Raw genomic sequence first — 22541 nt, 5'->3', positions numbered from 1 at the left:
TGAAATCTGAACCCTGAACCTCAGAATGTGAGTTAGCTGTTATAAACTTGAACTCATGATATAATAAATATTATTTTGCCTGAAGAGTATACCAAGGCTAAAATTGAGCTCTGCTGTTTCTCAAATCCAATTGAGCATATGTAATGGAAAAAGTCTTCATAAAATCACTGACAACACTTCAAAAGTCATCACCCCATTCTCTTTTATTCTCATCATAGTTTCTTTCATCACACATATGCCGTAGTTTTACACTTCAAATCTAGTGACATTATCAAACAGTGACTTTGAATAAAAGGGTGCTTTCATTTCATAATAGAAGTCAATTATATTACATCTATGTTTCAATGAAAATTCAACAGAAAAGGGACGGTTGTGCTTTGATTGCACACACATACACATACACACGCACACACACACACACACACACAGAGACAAGCCCCGAATTATTCATACCCGGGGGTATGAATAATTTTGAGTGTAACTCTATCTCGTCTATTTGCAACAGATATAGGCTGACGGTCAAGACCCAAATTATTCACACCTAAGGGTATGAATAATTTCAGGCTTGACTCTGTATACATTAGTGTGTATGAGTGCAATTCCGAGTGGGATGGCCAAACCTTGTTGCCATAGTCACAGTTAAAGACAGAAGAAGTCACATGAGTTCTCCCCTGACATGAGGGCAGTTTTGGCTCTTACACAGACAGCTTGAAGGAAGCCGAGAGAAGCCACTTAATTCTTTCAAAGGCAAACCTGAGTCAGCCCATCTAACTTTGCAAAGCCCTGAGTTTTGCCTTGTCGGCCATGTATCACATATGAAAGGGAATGTTGTTTTGTCTTTTTTCCGTCACGCGTTTGTCAAATCACTGCATGCTATTTCAGATTTTGACATACTTGCTTGTTGCATACAGTAATGTCAATGCAAACATCTTTACAGCTCACATCATATAAAAATATTTTAAATTAACAGAAAATGTGAAAATAATACAGAGGCACTCCTTGACACAGGCCTCAGATTGGCAGTCGTTTTCCTCCTTCAATAATGAACTGAATTAACGCTTTCAGAACCCGACCCTAGAGGTCACGAAGCATGTCAACCAATTAACTGATAATTAGGGCCATACTTAAAAAGAAAACTACTACAATAGACAGACTTACAATAATGAAATTGTAATTCTAAATGGGGAATATTTTGAAAATAAGGTTGTGATTCATGATAATATTACAACCACAAATGGAATTAAATTGTTATATGGAAACTTTTTTTTTTTTTTTTAGAGACTAAACTTGGGTTCTTTTCAATGTATGAGGAAGAGGCTCACACATTTTAAAGTGAATAAAGATGGAAAATTATAAGCATAAAAACACTGGTCAATAGCAAATTTTAGTCAGGGATGGCTTTATGTATCTACACGTAATTTTGATGCTTAAGTCTTCACCCCCCAGCACATCAGGTTTTTGAGACGTTTAATGTTTTGCTTTCAAGTTTGACCAATAAAAGCTTGCGCAATATGAAGTTTAACCACGCGTTGTAATTGATAACTATGACGTTTCAGAGACTACCTGTTGTTTAACCAAACCTTTTATTTGATAGATATGGTTAAATAGATCATTATTGCTACTTTAAAAACCTAATGTGCTAGAGAAAAAACAAGGGAAAATTCAAGAGAAAAGTTTACTTGCATCCTTGAATAAAAAAATAGTCAAACATTCTTGACCAGTGCAAGCTTTTTTTTTCTTACAGATTTTACACCTGCAATAGAACTTTTTTTTCTCATAACATTTCAAGCTTGATTTTTGTAGTATCACATTTTTTTCTTTTCAGCTTGGCCCTAATATCTCCCCACATTAAACAGAACACATCCCTTGTTCTCCACAACTCAAGACCAAAACCAGACTGACAGATCTGGAAGAAAAAGAAGACCAAAAGCAGCTGGAAATCACACAAGACATACTGCAATACAGCACCACATGGCACTATGAAATGGCACAGACATAAATATATAAATCAAGATTTTCCCAGAATGCATGACAACATATTCATTTTCAAGCTTTAAACCTATATTTTGATTCATCCATCCATGACAACATATTCATTTTCAAGCTTTAAACCTATACTTTGATTCATCCATCCAGTTTTAGGCTATGTCAGTCCACTGGCCTGAAAAGGGCCCGTCCTCGAATACTGAAGCCCACTTTTTTGGCAGTTTGAGGGAGTGGAGAAGAAGAGGAGGAGGTGGCGGTAGAAGAGGAAGAAGGGGGGAGAGCAGGGGGAGCCGCAGCCATGGGTGGTTGTCGAGACAAGAGCTCCTTGAAGACAGAGTTCATCTGGCGGCTGATTATCTCCTGACAGGGGCAAAAGGCCGGGGCCAGAGAGGAACATAGGAAATGGAGCATTACATTTATGATGACAAACTTATTCCGTTTTTCACAAAGTACAGCAAGAAGGAAAGTGGCTGCACGGACAGTTCAACTATATGGACAAAATTCTCAGGGCACTATCAATTGCAAAAGGAATGTTTGGGTTGTCTTGAAAGACATTTTGCCTCTCATCTGAGGAGGTTAGGTAGGACAGTGCTAGGCTGAGTCTCAGTATGCTCTCAGAATACAATGACCTGGATGAATGAGAATATTCACAGGGTTTTTTGGCCATTATATCAGAAATTACTTTAAAATATTATTTGACTGTGAAAACAAGCAATCAGTTCAACTAAGATACCAACCTTGTCAACCGATGTCCTCTCTGCCTGAGCAAATGCAGGTCGGTCCACAGGTTTGAACCCTGCCTGTCTCACAGTGTCCAGTGTGTGTCTTCGCTCCTGAGACCTGAGACACAAACACTTTTTTTCTTTGCAAACGTTCCTCAAGAACCCCCCTCAAACCAAAAAATAAGCATCGGGTCTTCTTGTTGATGTTTTCTCCCAACTATGTAGAGAAACCTTAGATGTGATACAATGAGTATGAATAAATGTTTTAAAAAAGGCTGCCACAAGACGCCAACAAATAGCGTACAACCAGTTGTTTTCCATATTCAAATTAAGGAGTACAGCGCACTAATCGGAGAAATAGAGATGATTAGATTTAAACTAGTTGTGAAAAATTCATCCGCCAGCCATTTTGGACCAACTACAATTGCTTGAAAAGGGATTAGGCAAAAAGATTACTTGTGGTTTGGGATTGTTAAAAGTGCTTGGTTCTCTCTACATAATTTCTCCCCCAACTCAAGGGATGTGCAATATTTTAGTCAATACATTTGATACAATTGTGAGTAGTGAGTCGGTCTTACACTGGCAGGTGGCGTGTCGCCGGGGAGGTTGGTGGCTTTCGACCAGGGCTTCCATCACTTCCTCTCTGTCGCCCAGGCAACGAAGCGCCGTCGCTGTTCACCCGCATCCTGTCGAAAAACACACAAAAGATTTTGACTGATACAATTCTGAATGGAACTGACTGTTAAATAGAAAATCATATTGTCTTATCACAAGGTGAGCTATTTTTAGAACAGGTTCGCAGGCTATTCGCGATCCACCACGTTGGTACCCCTGGTCTAGTGCATCTTTTTCTACCTACTGTACTCTGCGACTGGCCAATTTGGACTCATCACACTTGCAAGCAAATGGTCAAACTGTCAGTGCGTCGCTCCAAAAATGACAATTTTAATCGATTTTGGAAAATATGAAATATTTGAGTCATTAGCTAATGGTGAGTGCAACCATCGTTGTTATATTTCAAATTTTCATTTGCTGAAAAACATTGTCTTATTACATGATGTAAAATAAGAGATTACTTGCTAAGCATTTCAAAATGTGAATGTGTGTGTGTTCATACCGAACAGTGTTCTCCGTATGAGGATCATCTGCTGTCAGATTTCCAGTGCTGCCGCCACCACCGCCGCTGCCGCCACCGCCACCGCCGCCGCCACCGCCGCCGCCTCCTCCTTCATCTTTTTTCCCTTTCTCTGACCTGCAGGACAAGACAAGAAATGTTACTAGCACAAATCGAAGTTTAAGCAGGAGATGACATATCAGACAAAATAAGATATTTAGGACACAATGTGTTTTTCCTTTCATTTCTGATCTCACTTTTTACAACACAGAATCTGTATTGTTTATTGCACAATACAATCCACTAAGGTGGTGATTTACATATAAATAACTACATAATAACTATCAAAACTCGAAAAACAATATTAAAAGTGTTTCAAAAAGTGCCTGAATTTGATCTAGAAAAGGTGTACAGATCCTTTTATTTGTAATTTTAACTATATTATGTCAATAAAAGTGCAGCAAATTGTCACTTATGTGCTTTCTTTCACTGAGCAAAAAACAGTGCAAGCCATTTGACTACTGCCTTGCTGTTTTTGCTGGATAAAAAGAATACTAGTGAAGGAAATCAAAATATAATGTGGTTATGGTCCTAAAGATTGCTCACCCTTCCAAGACGCTGATGTACTTGTGTGGGATGAGACCTTTGACCCCACCTGCTTCACCCCTCCACCAATCAGAAGAGGCCTTATTATAAAGAATAAGAAGCTCTCCTTGCTTGAACGACAGCTCTGCCGGCGATCTTGCCGCATAGTCAAACATTGCCACGGCCTCCCACTCTGTACACAAAATGCAGAAAAAAATCTCAGACAGAACCCTTATGATTTGCAGCCATATTCAAAAATGTCATTCCAAAAGAGGAACTACGTATATTCATTGTCAAATGTAGGAACTGTGGGTGCGCTTGTGCGTTTTCCTCACCGTCCTCACTAGGCAGATGTTCAGCCTCTCCATCTCCCTCCTCTGTGATTGGTTCACTGCAGACAAAACAAATAGTGAGTTTGTGGTAGTTTCTTCTTTCGGTCACGGATCTTGTTTACCTGAACCGTCAGTAGATGCTGTACTTATTTTATTGGTTTAATTCAGTGGCAAATCATATGCTGTCTGATGTTAAATTTATTTACATTGCTGATGAAGCTTTCCCTATCCAGCCGACTGTTTTATCTGTCAGATCACAATCATGGTGAATTGAATTGTGCTGATTGGTAGAAATATGGCTTTGAGTAGTAAGTGCTTAAAATTTCAGGCAATGTCTTGAAATCATTTCTGGGGCGTAGCTTTTTTTTTGTCACGTTTGATTTTCTTGCCGAAAAAATTTGATTTGGTACAGATGTGTTTGGCTTTGAAACAAAAAAAACTCAGCTATCCCAAACAGGCAGCAGGTTCTGATCTTTGATTGAGTGCTAATCTCTTCGAAAATGGAAACGACATTCAGTAGTACAATATTTAGCAGTGTCAGAGCGGAATAACAATATCGTGAATGATTGACTCTCTCAGGATTCACAAAATTTGATGCCCAGAATTGCCTTTGATGTGGCATTAAATTCACTTAATAAGCTGGAGGATAAGCTGAAAAAAAGAAGCTGCTTTACATATTTTAAACCACCTCAAACTGGATATTGAATTCTGTCATTCACACAGAATCATCCCTTACCAATATTCCTGCTCAAGAGTCATGTGCTTCTCATAGATAGGGCCTGGCAATTCTGACTGGCCTGGGAATATGACATCATGCTGGAGGATCATGGTTTTGACAAGGTCATTGACCTGCGGCTGCCGAGCAACCACGTCATCAGAATCAACCCCTCTCAGCAGGCTTGGCCCAAAGCAAACGGCCAGGTTGTAAGGCTGCATCATGTTCTCATCACTGTACTGAGTCACGCTGTGAAAACACGCACAAATTCATTGGTACCACCAGAGCGACAATAATCAAATATGCCAATGTGTTCTTGTGAAAGAAAATAGTTGAAAATCATACGGAAACTTAAGCACATTTATACTGGACAATTTGCTAACAAGATGAGCTCTGCGCACAAAGCAGCAGCGACACAATTAAGTATTCTTGTAACACATTCCTGAAAGCTGGCCGTCATGCTGAAAACACATTAAAACGCCATCACAAAAAAAGCTACATGGCTACATGTCTTCAAGACAGATGTTGAGGTACTGTATTTTAGAAATACAGTAATGGAAAAAAATGAAAAGGTCAGACAGATGACTACGAATGTATTGCTCCGGTGGGAAATGAGAACAATTTTACAGCATTTTTTGTACAAAATTCTACATCCTTTCTCATCCACTGATATATGAACTCACTGATTGAGAAATGCAAACAGGTATCGCATTACAATGAGGAGAGGTCGTGGGAAAGCAGAGACAATTGCTTTGACCTGCGCCGCTTTCTCCACCATACCTTCGATTTCTGAATGAAAATGAGAGAAAGGAAGAGAAAACATCAGGCAAAAAATACAAAGTTTCATTTCATTTCGACAATCGTCTAAAGAATTGACCGCAACGACATGTTGAATAGTAGTGGTGGAAATCAAGTGTGACAAGATATTTGCAAACAGAGCACAGAAAAAAAGAGGGGTCTTACGGACACACTCCAGCAGCTGCAAGTAGCTATCATAGGGGAAGAGGGGGGGCTCGAGGCCTCTGAAGTAAAGCTTCAAAACGCCAGCCACCGAGTCCAGGTCACACTCACTGTCCGACAGAGGATCCTCTCCTACACGGGGAGTTATAGATATGCAGAATATACAGATACATTTCCACTTTACTAGAATTAATAGCGTACAAGCTATTTGTACGTTCACCTTGTTTTGTGAACAGAAAGGCGCCTTGAATTGAACTAAGTGTATTTCTCCCAAATACACATTTTCTGTGAACAATCTTCCAAAATCAGCAACAGTTCATATTTGTTCAGATTGACGGTTTTGTTAAATTTCTAGGTAAAACTCGGACTAAACATATTGTAAACAGGGGATAAACACCTTATTTTGCAACCCAAGCTTTCAAGTGGTAAAAAGCATGATGTCAGCTTTTTTCCAAGATTTACTATACCTCTCTCAAAGGCATCCTTGATTAGATTAACCTCTCTTTGTGACCCAGGGACTCGGAATATTCCTTCATGGTGGAGACCTGGAACAAAGACAACAAACACAACATGCGGTTTAACATATTTTTTTACCTTTGCGTTAAGGTTCACAATAAGAATTTGGTTTTACAGGAAAGTATGATTTCATGGGGAGTAAAATATATGACAAATTCTTAATGCCGGTAGTGCGTTGGCATCATGATGACTCCATCCGCTCGTTTTAATGTTCGCAGAAGCTCCCCCAGCATGGTTTACGGCCACTCATGCAAATTGTCTCACCGTGAAGGTTTATGAAGCGGATGCAGCTTTCAACCACCACAGGGATCTGCTGGCCGGAGCTCTGCAGAGAAAAGAGGATTTCAGAGCCAGAAGAAATAGGACACAAAGAAAAGAATATTATAACAGTCTTTGGAGGAGGGGTGGGGATGCAAATAGATGCATGATGTGATAGGAAAATGAATCAAGAGACTGTGAAGGTTGGAAAGCTACAGAAAGTTAGTCATGAAATGATGACAGCTTTGTCTTTAGTTGCTAAGGTGGAAAACATGCATCATTGGCACTGCCAGGGCCGTAGCTAGGATGAGAAAGGTGGTCGAGCAACCCCCGCATCCATTTACTGCAACATTTTCTCTCATCCCAGGTTCATTTATTATTCAATTTGAAGTGAAAATACTGCTATTCTATGTTTTTTTTCAGATATTGTTTGTGGATCCTCATTCAGTGGCTCTGTCAAGAATTATTTTAAAATCATTATGCTACAAAAAGCAAAGCTGAGCTAGAAAACGGCTATGGGATGAAAAATGACCCAATGATCATCAACTACTTGTCTTTTCTTGTACAATATATCATTTTGATCATAGTATTTTTTAATCATCAAACTCCCAGTCATGTGTTTTCAAGGTTGACATAAAATCGTCATATTTCCTGCTTTATAGGAGCAACGACAGAGTTTGGTACCTGTGTACGAGACATTCTTCTTCTTCTTCTACACCAAGCAAAGCACAGCAGTGAACAGAAAGGGAAAAGGCAAGGTAAGGAAAAGAAGTGAATAAAAAATAAGAGTAGGAAAGATTTAGACCCAGTGGTGCAAAGTGCACATAAGTACACACACAAGTTAAAGTTGAGAGAGGAGGCAATGGAGACTCAAGTGTATTTTAATCCCTTTTTAAAAGTGGAACAGAAAAAAAGTAGGAAATGGATTGAAAGGATAGAGTGCCATAAATAAGCCATATGCGTGACCATTCAGTACACACAGGCCCAGAATATTCCACATTAGTTCCTCAGAAAAGCAAAGCCAAATTGCACAAAAGCAAGTCAAAGAAAATGCAATTTTGGGTTTAGAGATTTTCTGATCTTTACCTGTATGTAGGAGAGTAAATCTGTGCTGAAGAGTGTGTGGCAAAATTGGGAAACGGGTCTGGACTTGCGAACTCGCACAGAGCGAGCACATTGAGCTCTGGGAAATACATAAAATGCATTACGCCATTTTGTTTGTGCGTATTAAACCAGGCGGTAATGATGCTTGCTAAATGCAGCTATTAGTCACACTTGAGCTCAGCAGTCCTCATTCCCTCCAAAATTGACCTGTTATGTAATGGAGAATGGCTCAAAATGGCAATGTAAAAACCAATTCTCTGTCCTCACTGCTCCCCTCTCTCCATTTATCCATACCTCATTCAGTCACACTACGTTTACATTTCGTAGGTACCTGGAGGGGTCTGTGTTGACGGCCTCAGCTGAAGGAAAGAGCAAAAAACAAAACAAAGCAAAACAAATGTTTTTTAAGTTGATCTTTCACACATTTCAAGTGTGACCAGCCTTTGAGAAGCTACTGTTGTACAGTGGAACCTCCAAAATTGCTTGAAAAATCTTTAGTTGATGTGTTCTGCCTTTTTTTGTGACGCCACCATTGAAAGTTACCATTAATGACTAACAAGAAAATTGTAACGTTAAACACAGAGAGAGAATAGCAACTCACTAAATTATAGGAAAATATCTGGCTGCTCCAAACACAAGAAGTAAAAAAACATGACACATACAAAATAATTTTACCAAGCTTACACTAATGTAACTTCAATGAGTACAAGCACTATAGAAACGGGCTTGATCGACACAAAACTAAAAGTTGCATAAACACTACAAGCTTATTAATTCACGCAATACCGATGACATCACAAATACGTCAATGTGTCCAAATTTGGCGGTTCCACAGTATAAGGCCGTACCTTTCTGTATGGCATCTTGTAGTAGATCATGTTTGGCTTGAAGTTTGAAAGTTAAAGAGCTACTGGTGAGAAACTCCTTCACTTTCTATAGGAAGGAATGAGAAACTACATGAGCATTCTTTTTTCTAAACAAATCATGCAGGTTGACGATACATAATGTGTTCGTCCAGTAAATGGTAAACCTTGAAATACAGTGTGGAACTTTTATTCTTTCATATCGCTCTTGAGATTATAGCACATGCTATACAGTACGTATAACTCACTGTAAAATAGTAGGTCTCTGTCTCCTGTTGATTGGCTCGACGCTTGGCGAGGGTAAGTTTTGTGGTGGAACCTACTCCGGGGGGCTCATGTAATAGGCTGGTGGGCACGTCGGGGGTGGTGTTGCAGTCGCTGTCACACATAGAGTCCAGCAGGGCTGTGAGTGTCGCTTTGAGGGTTTTACTGACCTGTGGTAAGGCAAGATACAGGGGATCAGGGAATGCTTTTTCGCTTTCTTACCTTTGCTTTCGTCAACTAACTGAAGCTCAGTTATCTATATTTTTGGGGATGCGTCCGTTATTGATGATATTTTTTGCTATTGTTATTAGGGTTTGGTCTTTGACCTCAGTGAAAAGCGAGGTATGATGAAGGTCATCCTACCTCATCTGTCTCCAGAGTGACAGAAGCTAGTCGAGACTGAAGTTGTTGAAATCTGGTCTCCATCTCATATCTAACCTGACTCTCCGCACTCACCTCACACACCTGCAATACAAATCCATCATTAAAATAGAGCAACATTCAGGGTTCATCTCGTTTCCCCAGAAACCCGACGATACCTGGTCGCCTTCATGCGGGTGGTAGATAAACCTAAACGGAAGGCAAAAGGCAGAGTCATGCTGCTGCAGCAGTGCATCTCTGTCTCCTCCCTGGTCCAGCGACGTTACTGCGGCCTCCAGCTGCTTGAGCCCTGCCTCCTCCGTCTTTTGGATGCGCCACCTACTAGCCAGGTAGCACTTCATTACCCTCTCCACAGAAGGATGGAAACCCAGGTCGCAACACTGCCCGGGGGAGACAGGTAGCAATAAAGCGTGGAAAGGGAAAGGAGGAAAGGAGAAGTTGCAGGAGTTGCATTAATAATGTTGATGTTGTGTGAGAGGGAAATGTCTGTATCGTTTGGCCTTTCTGTTTTCAATAATTGGCAATCAAAAATGGAGCTCATTATTTTTAATTGGAAAAAAATATATATATTTTTCATTCAAAGTTCCATTTCAGGCTCAGGTCAAAAAATACGAAATAGAAAAATGAGCCCTAGGACTGACTGATAAAATAATTGTCTTTTGGGATGGGCAATTAAAAACAGAAAGAATATGTATTAGGGGAAAACATGTGATGAGAGAGCTGCTGAAATGTTTGTTTCTTACGTCAATGAGAGTGCTGACGTCCTGCAGGTAGTACTTGTTCATGGCTGCGTTGGCTGCAGCAAGATTGAGCAGATAGTCATTTCGAGCCTTTGTACACTTGAGCTGAGTCTCCTGCACTCGGCCATGCCTCTGCACACATACAAAAACATCCGTATTCATTCAAAAACACAAACAAGACTTTGTGTGTGCAGACATTGCACCAGTGCACCAGCAAAAAAACGGCTTAGCTTAATTTTCATGCAGGTGCAAACCTTATTTTCTTGTTTGAGAATTTGATAGACCGCCTTGTGCTATTGTCAGAGGAGCTGTTTTGATTGGCGTCAGATCAAGTTAGTTGTGTTCCATACCCACAATGGCACAAAAGCCTGTTTTCAACTGAATCTAGCTGTGTGCGTCTTCGAAATTAGTACCAAAACGCAGTCTAGTCCACCACAGTGCAGATTTATACCATGCATCACGCTAGACTTGCACTGGGCCCCAAACAGAGCCCATAATGTCAACCTCTCTCCATCCATTTAGATAAAAACAATACACACAATGGCGGTATTTATCTGTCCCTTTACATTAGCACATAGTAATATAAGCATTCTTTTCACTTCTACACATAATGTGAACATGTTTGTCATACTGAGGGCAACACATGCAATTTACCTTCTCCATTAATCTCTCAATTTTCTTGACGGAGCTCCGCCTCTGCCCTCCTGATTGGCCGAGGCCGAGCTCAGCAGACTTGCCAGTGTGTCTCTCTTCCAACCGCTCAGCCTCCTTCAGCTTGCCTTCAGCTATTAGGCAGTCAGTGTGGTACTGGTTGTATGTCTTCAAGGCCTTCATCGCCATGTGTCGTGTAACACAAAGTGCACATGATTATTTTTACTTTCCTGTGTATCTGACATGATTAATATGCAGAAATTTGATATAAAATGCTCACCGTCTGCAACTCAGTGGTAACCTTAAGCAACTCATCCTGCATCTGGATTCCAACCTCTTTGCTCTGTAGACAAAAAGAATGTCTATTTTATTCCATCTGGACAGATTGTAAATAAAGTTTATTTGCTGATTGAGGGTGTCCTGGATTGAACCAGCCAAATTATTAAGTGACATTTTATATATAGTGATATGATATTAGTAATTATTAAACAAATACAAATATTTGACGAAAATGCATTTTTAATTCAAAAAGATTTTAGTCAGTGAATAAGACAAATTTGCTTTTTTGATGTGAAAATATTCAAAAGGCTGTAACTGATTTTGATTCAAGATTTTTAAGGACTTTTGTCAACACAAGCAATTGTTAAGGCTCAAGATCGAGCTCTGCCTGCTGCTTCAGGGCTGAAGTCAAGGGACCTGCACTTCAGGGCAAACTACCAACGTTCCCCCCCGCCGGCAGGAATGCGTTGACACAAACTTTCTCTTTCTTTTAATATCAACTGCATTAAGTGTGCACACACTGGTCTTACAGAGTGGACATGAAGGGGTGAATAGCTCAACCAAAAACTCTAAATGCAAAAAAACAAAAAAGGTCATCAAACATTTCCGTGTCATACTCACCCGTTTGTGTAGCCGGTGTGTGTCCTCTGTACTGTGCGATAAGCGCTGTGTAAGTGCATTGCAGCAGGTGTCACCCAACGTCGAGTGCTCACGACTTTCCAAACGGGTCTGGGTCAGCAAAACGGACCAGACTTGACACACCGACTGACCCCACTGCTCCTTTCTGCAGAGAAGAATGCATCCTCACTCACACTGAACAACGCATGACTGATAATTCATTCATGTGAAATGAGATATCGCTTCCTCACTTTTTTGTCTTGTGTGTGAACCTCTCGGTGAGTTTATCAAGGGCACGTGCATATTCAGCCTCGATATCACCGCGTCGGCGAAGAAACTCAGAAAGATCTGAGAGCTGCTGCTGTTTCACCTCAACTTGAGAGTCTAAAATCTTAATCTGGTCAGTCAGTTGTGCCCGCAAGTCTGAGACACAGGAGGAGAAAACACAATTGTTAAATTTTCATAATAAATGACATTGTTAAACAAATCAAGCGAGTTCAGTAATTTCTCATACAAAAATCACACAACATTTGCTCTGATGCTGACTTGATTAAAATATGCACACTGATTAATTACTCCCTTTCATCAATTAACATGGGAAAAAATGGCTTACATGAAAAGGAAATCATCATATTTGATGTTTTAGTCATTCCTTGAAGAGACAAAACCGAGGGCTAGGGATCAGACTGTGTTTGACGTTGCAGTTCCTTCCACTCAGGTAACTCATAACCACGCCAACATTCCAATACACTCTCTGGTGAGTGAACTCAGCATGGCCTAATAAATACATCAATGTCTGATCACTAAAGTGTCTGTGCATCACTCTGCATCTCTCGCTCATGTTGCCTTTCTCAGCTTTCTCATCCCCCACACCTCTTTTCGCTTCTTCCCTTCATTTTGGCCGCACACAGCCGAGGGCTGACTGGATGTGAGGAGACAGCGTCTTAAGACCGACTATAAATACAACCTTATAGTACAGTACAGAGCCAATGAGTCACGGTATGCACAGTTACAAAACCCAGCACATCACACACACACACGCACACACACACACTACAATGTGTGTGCTGTGCTGTTAATATTGATTCATGGCTTGGCTTCCATTCAAGGATTTCTTACCGAAGGGTTATTCCATGCAACCTTTCACATGGGTCATCAGGGACCTCTGTACCATGGTTGCATGGTCACCTTGCAACCACCAGTCTTTGGTACTGGGCGGCACAGACCGAAAGGTAAAAGGAAAAACAAATATATACACAGCATTTACTTTGTTTTGCAGGTTAAAAAAGTAAACAGAAAGTAAAAGTAAGAAGTAAACAATGAACATGTGGCTGAGGGAAGACAGGAGTGGGTGTTATCTTGCGAAGATGAAGGAGCTATTTTGACAAGATAAGTTGCTGACAGTAGGTTGCGTGGCAGCAACAAAAGCAATGAGGAGCGAATGAAGCCGGCACGCAAAGTATGCCAGTACTCAAGAGCTTCAGCACAACAAATCTGTCATTTGAAATTCTACCAACCAAATGATGATGTGGAAAGTATGAAAACGCCAGCATCAAACTCCTATCCCAGTGTGTCGCCACCATTTGGAGTGATTTTCCTTGTTGCAAGGAAATTTTGAACATGTTCAAAATTCCCTTGTAACAGGAAAAGTACTAGTGAACGTCTGGCGACCGTTTGGCAAACGTTTGAATCCTGCCTTCGAAAACACTTGCAGATGTTTGCTCCTCAGTGGGCTTCTAATTCACCAATGTAGGGAGAGCAACCATAAGAAAGCCACATAAAAAGCGTTCACTCACCCCATTTAATGCAAATTGTTGTGACTGGCAGTTACCAACATTTTGTGTTATTCTTATATGAACGTGAAAGTATTTTTTTTTCTCAGAAACTGCCAGTAAAATGAACAAACAATTTTCAGAGAAATGCATGAAAATGGGTACTGCGTATGATGGACAAAGAAAATAAAACGCTTCATCTCAGAAAGTGTCAATCCAAACATTAGTACCATTGTTTTCATAAAGGAAGGGTTTTTGATACAGTAGTTGTGATAGTCAGTGTTGGGAGGAAGATGTTGCATTAAGACAGTAACGTAGTAATAAAACATGAAACATATTTTTTGTACTATTATTAGAGTTACTGGGTACGGTAACAAGTTGCAATCACACAGGAAGTCTCAAATAAACGAGAGGAAGTAGATGTTTTAAAACAGATGACGGTTTGATTTGGAGATAATGAGATGGCAGCTACATGAGTCTACTTTTTTTTTGTGGTTGAGTTTGTTTAATGTCGTGTAAAGGTTTGCTTTGTTTAATTAATCTACATCATTGCAATAATTCAGATAGTGGTAACAACTATTTGCAAACGCAATAAAGATCGAATAAGACTTTGTGTCTCTCCCTCCAATTACATGCGGGATTACCATTAATTGAGAGCTAATAAGTAACTTAAAAGTAATAAATAACTACAGCGTCTTGTAATATTGTAGAGAAATGTCTATCCATCCATTTTCTATACCGCTTGTCTCCACGGGGGTCACGGCGTGCTGGAGCCCATCCCAGCAGTCATCGGGCAGTAGGTGGAGGAAACCCTGAACCGGTTGCCAGCCATTCGCAGGGCACACAGAGACAAACAACCATCTGCACTCGCACTAGCGGCAATTTGGAGTGCTCAATCAGCCTACCAAGCATGTTTTTGGGATGTGGGAGGAAAGCGGAGTGCCCGGAGAAAACTCACGCGGGCACGGGGAGAACATGCAAACTCCACACAGGGAGGGTTGAAGGTGGAATCGAACCGGCACCATCCTCACTGTGAGGCGGACATGCTAACCAGTGCGCCACCGAGCCGCCCTGTAGAGGAACATATTACTTCCAAATGCAAGTCAATGGTCATATGAAATTTGGAAGTAACTTTCTGAAAACTGTTGATAGTACAGTACATTACACCGAAAGTGTCTGGTGTGGGCATATGACACAACACATGTGCAGTGACTCACCTTTCATCTGAGATTCATACTCGGCGAGACTCCCTTTCTCCCTCCTCAGTTTTCCGTGTGACGTCATCATCTTTGCCAACCCCCTGATGCTCGTCTGTTCTCTCCTCTTGCTCCTGAGCCTGATGTGTGCTTTGAACGTCCCAGTTGCCTGTCCTTTAACCTTCCAACCCGAGCGCCTGTAGTCTGTGACCTTCCACCTCTTGATTGACCTAGCACCTCATGCAGCACAGTGGCATCAGCGTCGATTGGCCGCACTCGCCAGGGACGTCAGGCCGGTTCGTTCTGTCCATGGAATGTCGATCCATTTGGGGATTGTTCTGAACGTGGGATAGCAAGAGGAGAGTATCATGTTTAGAGGATATGGATGGATGGAAAGGGACAGCTGGGAGAAAAGAGAGAGAGATTTATAGTGAGCGCAATGGGAATGAGAGCACGGGCAAATGAGGCCAGGGTGAGAGCAAAAGGGATAGTGACACCGGAGAAGGGAGGTTTAGTGGGAGGGACAGTCTGATGGGGGTCACGTCAAAGAATAGACAGTGCCGGGACACCGTGATGAGGAGGCTGATGACGGAGGAAGAATAGAGACAGGAGGGGGATGGACGGATGAGAGGTGCTGAGTAACAGTGATAACAAAGGACATTCAGTCGGTGCCTCGGGGTCGGGGATGCCCATAAAGGTAAAAGTCACAGACAAAAAAAAACATGAATTTGATTTGGATGCTAGTATGTCACCTAATCATGGTGCGTGCCAACAGGGATTAAATGAAACATCAATACCTGTTTTTATTCCACAAGTCGTTTGGGATGTTTTTTTTTAATTTTTTATATAGACTACGGATAGTAGAAACTAGTATGCTAATAGGTACCTGTTTGTAAATTGAATATATAAATAAATACATAAATAAATAGGCAGTCCTGGTGAACGAGTGTTTTGCATGTTTACCTTAGTTGTGTGGTTTTGAGTCCGATTATTGTTGTTCTGTTGTCTTTTATGGTTAAAATGAAGAGACTAAAATTAATAGTACTTAATTCACCTCTCAGAACCATCACATTCCAGTGGAAGAAACCATCAATGCATCATAAAAATACAATATAGCAGCCCGCGACTGTGCCACATACATAATTTGGAGTAAAAGTAAAATCAATATTTCCTTAAATAAAATATAGTATATCTTACTCACCCGACTTGCTGATTATCCATTGTATTACTGTGTGAAGATTGCTACAGACGTGTATGCTGGTCAAACTGGGTTTGCTCAGACCAACCATTCAGAGGATGTCAAAAAAGCGAATATTCTTTAGGCCCAGTTATTGACCCTATGATGCAAATTTGAAATGTAATTGGTTCATAAATGTTTAGCATAAATGTTTACTATTTCTACCAAACCTGAAGGTGAAAGTTATTTGCTTTGATTTGTTTTTGACGAGACAGTCGGCAAGATGTAAACCAAGTGATATACTTAGTTAAATCTTGCAAAGAGTTTTTGTGTATACTTTTGTTGACACTTTTGTGAAATGGCTCATAGCGTAGGAAGTTACAGCCCACATTGTCTGAAACCCAGTCAATGAGGTGTGAAAAGAAAAAAAGGCACAAAAATTGTAACTGTACAATTGAAGTGGGTTTGGTTGAGTGCTTTCACATGCAAGGCTATGTATGGGAGCCAAGCACAAACTACCCCCCCCCCCCCAAAAAAAAGCAACCACTCGCCACATCCTGTGTCTCAACAGGTTTCCGCACACTGCAATGAGTGGCAAAGTCTGTCAATTTGACACTACAACGAGCACAATCTGCTGTGTGTGTTTTATAAGCATTGTTTCTTGAGTAAAACATTGACCTAACCTTGCAGAGCAGCGATATTAGTACTAAGATTAAAAAGCTCCATTTCCATCTCCCAGCCAAAGCTCAGCTACAGAAAGACATTGAAAGATAATGGAGAATTATAGTGAACAAATGGAGTGATTTCCCACAGCTGAGAACAGTGAGGACACCGAGACCTTGGAGGAGGCCTTCATCAGCGTGCGACCGTAATCGGCACGGAACAAAGCGAATGTTCAAGATCTGCCTGGGAGGGATTCAACAATTCTGAAGAGAAACACAAAAGGTCATGAAACACTGGTGGAAGAGAATTTTAATATGGTTTTGGACAGGCGGTAATGCAAACAAATATTGTAGAAGAAGATAAAGTATTGATTCAAAATCAAGGGTTTTTAAACTTTTTATTGTAAAATATTCATTGCAAACACAGGCACGATTGCGTTTTATGGAGAGATTGGGGACTACCGACACAAGGTAGCGGAGTGGTGCCGAAAGGTGCCATTCATTTCTGACAGTTTTAACATCAGGAACGAGAAATTAGAAGAATATATTTTTTGTATTAACTTCATTACTTCAAGAAATAAAATTACTAAATTGAATATATAGGTCTTCAAAAATAATTTGTCATTGTTGAAATTTTATGTATCAAAATTACTCAAGAACTGAATACTTGTATTGGTATAGGTCTGAAGAAAAAAAGAGGTTAGTAGTTTTAGTTTATGGATTGAGTTTTAAGTGCACGGCACTGCAGGCTATCATTTATGGTCTAATTGAATCTGACTTTTGTACAGTTTTAAAAGTTCATAGGTTATCATACTATAAGTGTTTTTTTTTTAACATAGTAAGAGTGAAGATAATCCCATAAGTGACTTTAAGAAAGACAAAAAAAAGTGTGGCTCATACTGATACCAAAGGGATTTTCAGCAATTACCATGAAAGAGAAAAAGTGATGCCTCATCAGATGCAACACAGGATATGTTGTAAAATGGAATGAGTGAGGTGGACAATTTATTTGATAGTCGGCCAGATTGTGAGAGCGCATTTCCTGACAGAGACTGTAACGTGCAACTATACTCAGCTTGGGTCACGCAAGTTAGAAAATGAATCAAAATCTGTCATCTGTTGTGCCATTTTTATGACCAGCAAATGCTCACATGGGTACTGAAACAGCAATTTATCAATAAAGCAAATTGTTAAGTGGTGTACTAACTTGAATTTGCCAAACAGTGACAACATACGAAAGTGCCATTAATCCGTTTCAGCTCCACATTGTGCTCCTTTTGGTGCAGTAAAATTATTATTTTTTTCCCGGAGGATAAAGAACCTAGTTTCTGTCCGTGAGTCATTATATTGTCCCTCTAAAAGTGTTGCTTCGCTGTTTGCGTACAAACAGGCTTTGTTTAAAGTGTTATAACACGGTGACCATTGATAGTATTCCGTAGCTTGTCGATGATGATTTGCAATGTGTGTTATTTTCAACACACATGTAATTGTCTTGTGTTTGCTTTGATAGTAAACCCCAAATGGGACTGGAAATGAAAAGCTCTTTTATTTTTAACATGATCAAGTACAGTCAAACTTTTAAAATTGACCATGTATAGTAAGCGTTTGAGTTTTACAGTAAGATTTCAAAATAGGAATAGTGTTTCAAAGTAGGGTCTGCTTTCAGCATCAATACAATAAATAATTCACCCATCCACCCACCCAAAATTCATCCACCCATCCACCCACCCAGCCAATCCATCCGTCTGTCCACCTGCCTGCCAGCCCGTCCGTCCATCCATCTGTCCGTCCGTCCGTCCGTCCATCCATCCGTTCGTCCGTCCATCCATCCATCCATCCATCCATCCATCCATCCATCCATCCATCCATCCATCCATCCATCCATCCATCCAGTCAAGTCATTGAGTGGGAACTAAGCCCACACTCCCTGCAAAAGTCAGACAAGTCTACTACTTCACCATGAAGTGATTCATTTGGCATTTTTAAGGTAAGAAGTGAAAGGCTACAAACATGCATGCTATGCTGTACATTCACTGACCCTCAATGTGTTTGGCTCACTGACATGAGGTTCTCAAGGGGAAATGGTTCACTGCAATAAACTTCTACTAAATCATCCCTCCTCAGAAGTCTCCTGCTCCTGAATCATTCCTTGATGTTGCCTTTGAGCCATAAATCACTGCAACAGCTCAATGACTATCTCACTAGGCTGATATTGATAAAATGAGGCAGAGTTTTACATTTCATGCAAATCATTAAATCTGTTGTTTTACACATTATTGTCATTATTTGGGCATATTTTGTGGCCATTTTGGTTGGAAGTGGCCGTTTTGGGAAATTCTTGGGGTGGGACATTGACAAACACCTATTGGGAAATTCGCCTAGTCGTGAACTTTCACTGCTGCTTGCAGTTTTGATTCAGTCTTCCATGACCACAACTAAGAGAAGGAGGCTCACCTAAAGCACATCACAAAGAAGAGTTGCTTCACAAAAACTGTATTAGCTCCAAAAAAACAAGCAGGTAGCGCAGCCTCATACTGGCCTCTGTCGAAGTCAAACAAAGTGGGCCTTTGCAAAATTTGTTATGAACAAATTATTTATTCTAAATTTAATATATCACTGACAAAATGAGTTCTGGTCAGACTCAGGCTGCACACTCAAATGTTATTTATTCACAGTCTGCCTCTTCAGAAGCTTTCCAGCCTCATTCATTCCTATCAGATACATAAAAACACCGCGGGGACAATTCATTTATGGTTGTGCTGCAGAAGTAAACATCCAGCACAGACCAAATGTCCTCTTGCAGAAAGAAGTAGGCTGACCATTTTTAATCAAAAGCTAGAAATCAACAGCACTGGATATAAATATATATTTTGCTTAGAAGGTGCCTTTTAGGCTTTGGCAAAGCAACTAAACGCAATCGAAGGCAACAAAATCAAAGCCATATTTTACACACAGCTATCAACATTTCTCTGCTTCCTGCTGTGGTTGAGTTGATGTGGAGGATCATTTACAATGTTTGTTTGTGGAAGGCATAGCTGAAGGATTTGGTCGACGGTACAATTAAAACAAACAGCTTGGGACTGTACAGGATGAGAGCCTTACTGTATGTCCCCACTCATAGGACTATACGTGTTCAATAAACTAAAATAAATACACATACATACTGTTGTAACATATTCAGACAAATACAAAAGCACATCCTCATTCTCATCTGTGAAAAACGAGTTATATGATTTGTGGGTGTTTTTTTTGGGGGGGGGGGGTTACGAGATCTAAAGTTGTGTTTTCCTGTTTTCCCAGAAAGTCCCAAGAATTGTGAAAATTAAAAAACAAAAAAATCAAGACAAGATAATAAATAGAGATAGTCACAGTTTGAATGTGTGCGGCTGAATGAAAATGAAAGAAATTTGAATTTTCAAGTCATATATCAAGCTCTTTGGAAAACAAGAAAAAAAAAACCCATACATTTTAGAACACGTTTTTTTTGTTGGGTATTTCTCCTTTGGCTTCACCCATCTGGTGGAATCTTTGCCACAATATCAATACAAAATACCAAAGTGTGTTAAAAAAAGCAAGTATTTTCTTGTTTTTTGAAAACATTGAAATATTATGTTATGTGGCAGACGATTCATAGCGTCATTTGGCAAGAATAAAGTGTTCAACATACAGGGATGTCCCTGACTAAGGGTCCTGACTATATAAGGGTTTGATGATAGTTTTGAGTAGGTGAGTTTTGGGTGATGAATAAATGCAAAGTTTTGAAATCAACAAATAATTGTTTATATTAATGATATTTCTATTAATATTTCTATCATCGCACAGCACTACAGATGGAGACTAGTTTACTTTCCAAACACAGTCAAGGTGCCCTTGAGCAATCAAGGTGCCAAGTGCAACTCATCTGCAGTCCCATTGGTTCGGTTTAGCAGAACGTGTCTTTTGGAACTGGAGGCCAAACTGCACAAACTCATGGAAATTACCACTGGTTGGGGGGATGAACTTCCTGAGCAATGTCCAAATCTCTTTAAGCAAGGCCCCAAAACACTAAACTCTTCAAGGCAGAGGTTAATCGTAAGAGCTTTTTTATTTATTTAGCAGTCTTTTTATTTTTATTTTACATTTATGTACAGTATATTCACTGATTACATGAGCATTAGCTGTAATTTTGATCTTATTTGAACAATGTAAGTGTTTGTTTGTTTTTTACAGCAAAAAGCCCAAAACAAAACCACTTTCATGTGACATCTGCTTATTTCGTTTTCTCGAATAGATGAAAAACAGCACAGATGCGAGACAGGGGCGTCAGATCTAAGAATGAGCTAAAGTGGTGTGTTGACTTCTATTTACAATTGCCATAAATCACCTTGTGTGACCAATGAGACACACAATAGCTACATAAACACCTCTGTGTAATTACACAAGCACTCACACACTCACACACACACACATTGAACATGATGCACACATGTTACATAATACAGTCAGCATGTGTTGCTTACGAATGCTTTGGAACCAAACTAAATACTACATAAAGACAAAGTCATTCACTTTACATGTACACAAGCATGTACACAAGGAGAGTGTAAACACATACTAAATAGGCACGCACACACACTCAAGCAGGCACATGCACACACACAAACACACCGGCTGTCAGCGTTGCATACCTCACTTTGTGCTCCTCTGCTGTCTCTTTCTATCTTTTCCTCAGATCTCTCTTTCCATCCCTTGGTCTCTTCATCGCACAGACAGCGAGAGTCGTGTGTTTTTGAATCTGACAGATTCCTCTCAGCGACGTACTCTCCTACCCCCAGCCCCACCTTTCTCTCTCTCGCTCTCTCTGTCCCCCTTGCATCTCAGACTCAAAAAACAGCCCTCCCTCCCTCCCCTCTTTCTTCCCCTCTCCTGCCAAATACACTAAATAGCCTCCCTCTCACACCGGAGATGCTTCACTCCTCCCAGTTCCTCCCTCTCTGCCTTATGAAGCCAACCAAGCCGCGCCCCCACACTCTCCTCTCCTCCAGGCGGCTATAAATACCACTGCTGCTATGAATATACCAGCTTTCTCTCTGAGCATCCCTTGTTCTTGCTCTCCCTGCATCCAACCATCCATCCAGCGATTGTACCGCAAACAGCCCCCACCCCACCACACCCCATCCCACCGAGTCAATTTCTCTCACCCTCTCGCAAATGTTATTCTGATGACCTTGTATTATTCACCCTCACATGGCTCGCATGCACACACACAAACACGGTGATGGATGCGATAAGCCGCCAACATCGAAAGCACACAGACACCAACAGACAGACATGTTTGCTGTCAGTGATGCCGGATGCAGAGCTTCACCAGGAGCTTACACTCATTACAAGTGCTGCAGACAAATACATTCTTCAATGCTGCTAAAATTAGAGGTCACGGTGAGTGACACCTTTTCCACCATCACGGAAACATTCATCACCTTGTGTGACGGATTTATGATTCAAGGGTGTTCTCCGCACTGGATGCAGTGTAATAAACTTGAACTGGGAAATGCTGCATTTTACACGCATGCGGAGGGAAGTACACGTTGCACTTGGGCTGTGTGCATTGTCCACATTATGACAGTGGTGTGGCTTTGCAACATTGTCTGGGAAGGAGGTCACCAA

General features: G+C 40.6%; 1 protein-coding gene across 2 annotated transcripts; it reads right to left on the bottom strand.

Annotated features, from left to right (window-relative positions):
* Nucleotides 1-195: 195 nt before the first annotated feature.
* arhgap4b (Rho GTPase activating protein 4b) lies at nt 196-21714 on the bottom strand. Of its 2 annotated transcripts, none has more exons than XM_085916942.1 (24): nt 21563-21714; nt 15078-15394; nt 12340-12511; nt 12092-12254; nt 11472-11534; nt 11195-11368; nt 10544-10672; nt 9959-10180; nt 9783-9884; nt 9404-9589; nt 9141-9225; nt 8624-8651; nt 8275-8371; nt 7195-7255; nt 6882-6959; nt 6418-6546; nt 6138-6243; nt 5476-5703; nt 4743-4798; nt 4429-4600; nt 3826-3960; nt 3287-3394; nt 2724-2826; nt 196-2346 (listed from the first exon to the last, which is right to left on the bottom strand). In XM_085916942.1, the coding sequence occupies exons 2-24, from the start codon at nt 15145-15147 to the stop codon at nt 2149-2151; spliced, it is 2865 nt and encodes a 954-aa protein (XP_085773068.1). In that variant the 5' UTR covers nt 15148-15394; nt 21563-21714; the 3' UTR covers nt 196-2148. The 2 variants fall into 2 exon arrangements, with proteins under 2 accessions (XP_085773068.1, XP_085773076.1); XM_085916950.1 differs by having other exon boundaries at nt 21543-21711.
* Nucleotides 21715-22541: the final 827 nt, after the last annotated feature.

Source organism: Syngnathus leptorhynchus, chromosome 1 (assembly GCF_054491065.1).
Source record: "Syngnathus leptorhynchus isolate UIUO chromosome 1, UIUO_Slep, whole genome shotgun sequence".
Taxonomy (NCBI): Eukaryota; Metazoa; Chordata; class Actinopteri; order Syngnathiformes; family Syngnathidae; genus Syngnathus; species Syngnathus leptorhynchus.
The sequence above is the reverse complement of the archived record's forward strand: the minus strand, read 5'-3'. Positions and strand labels throughout refer to the sequence as shown.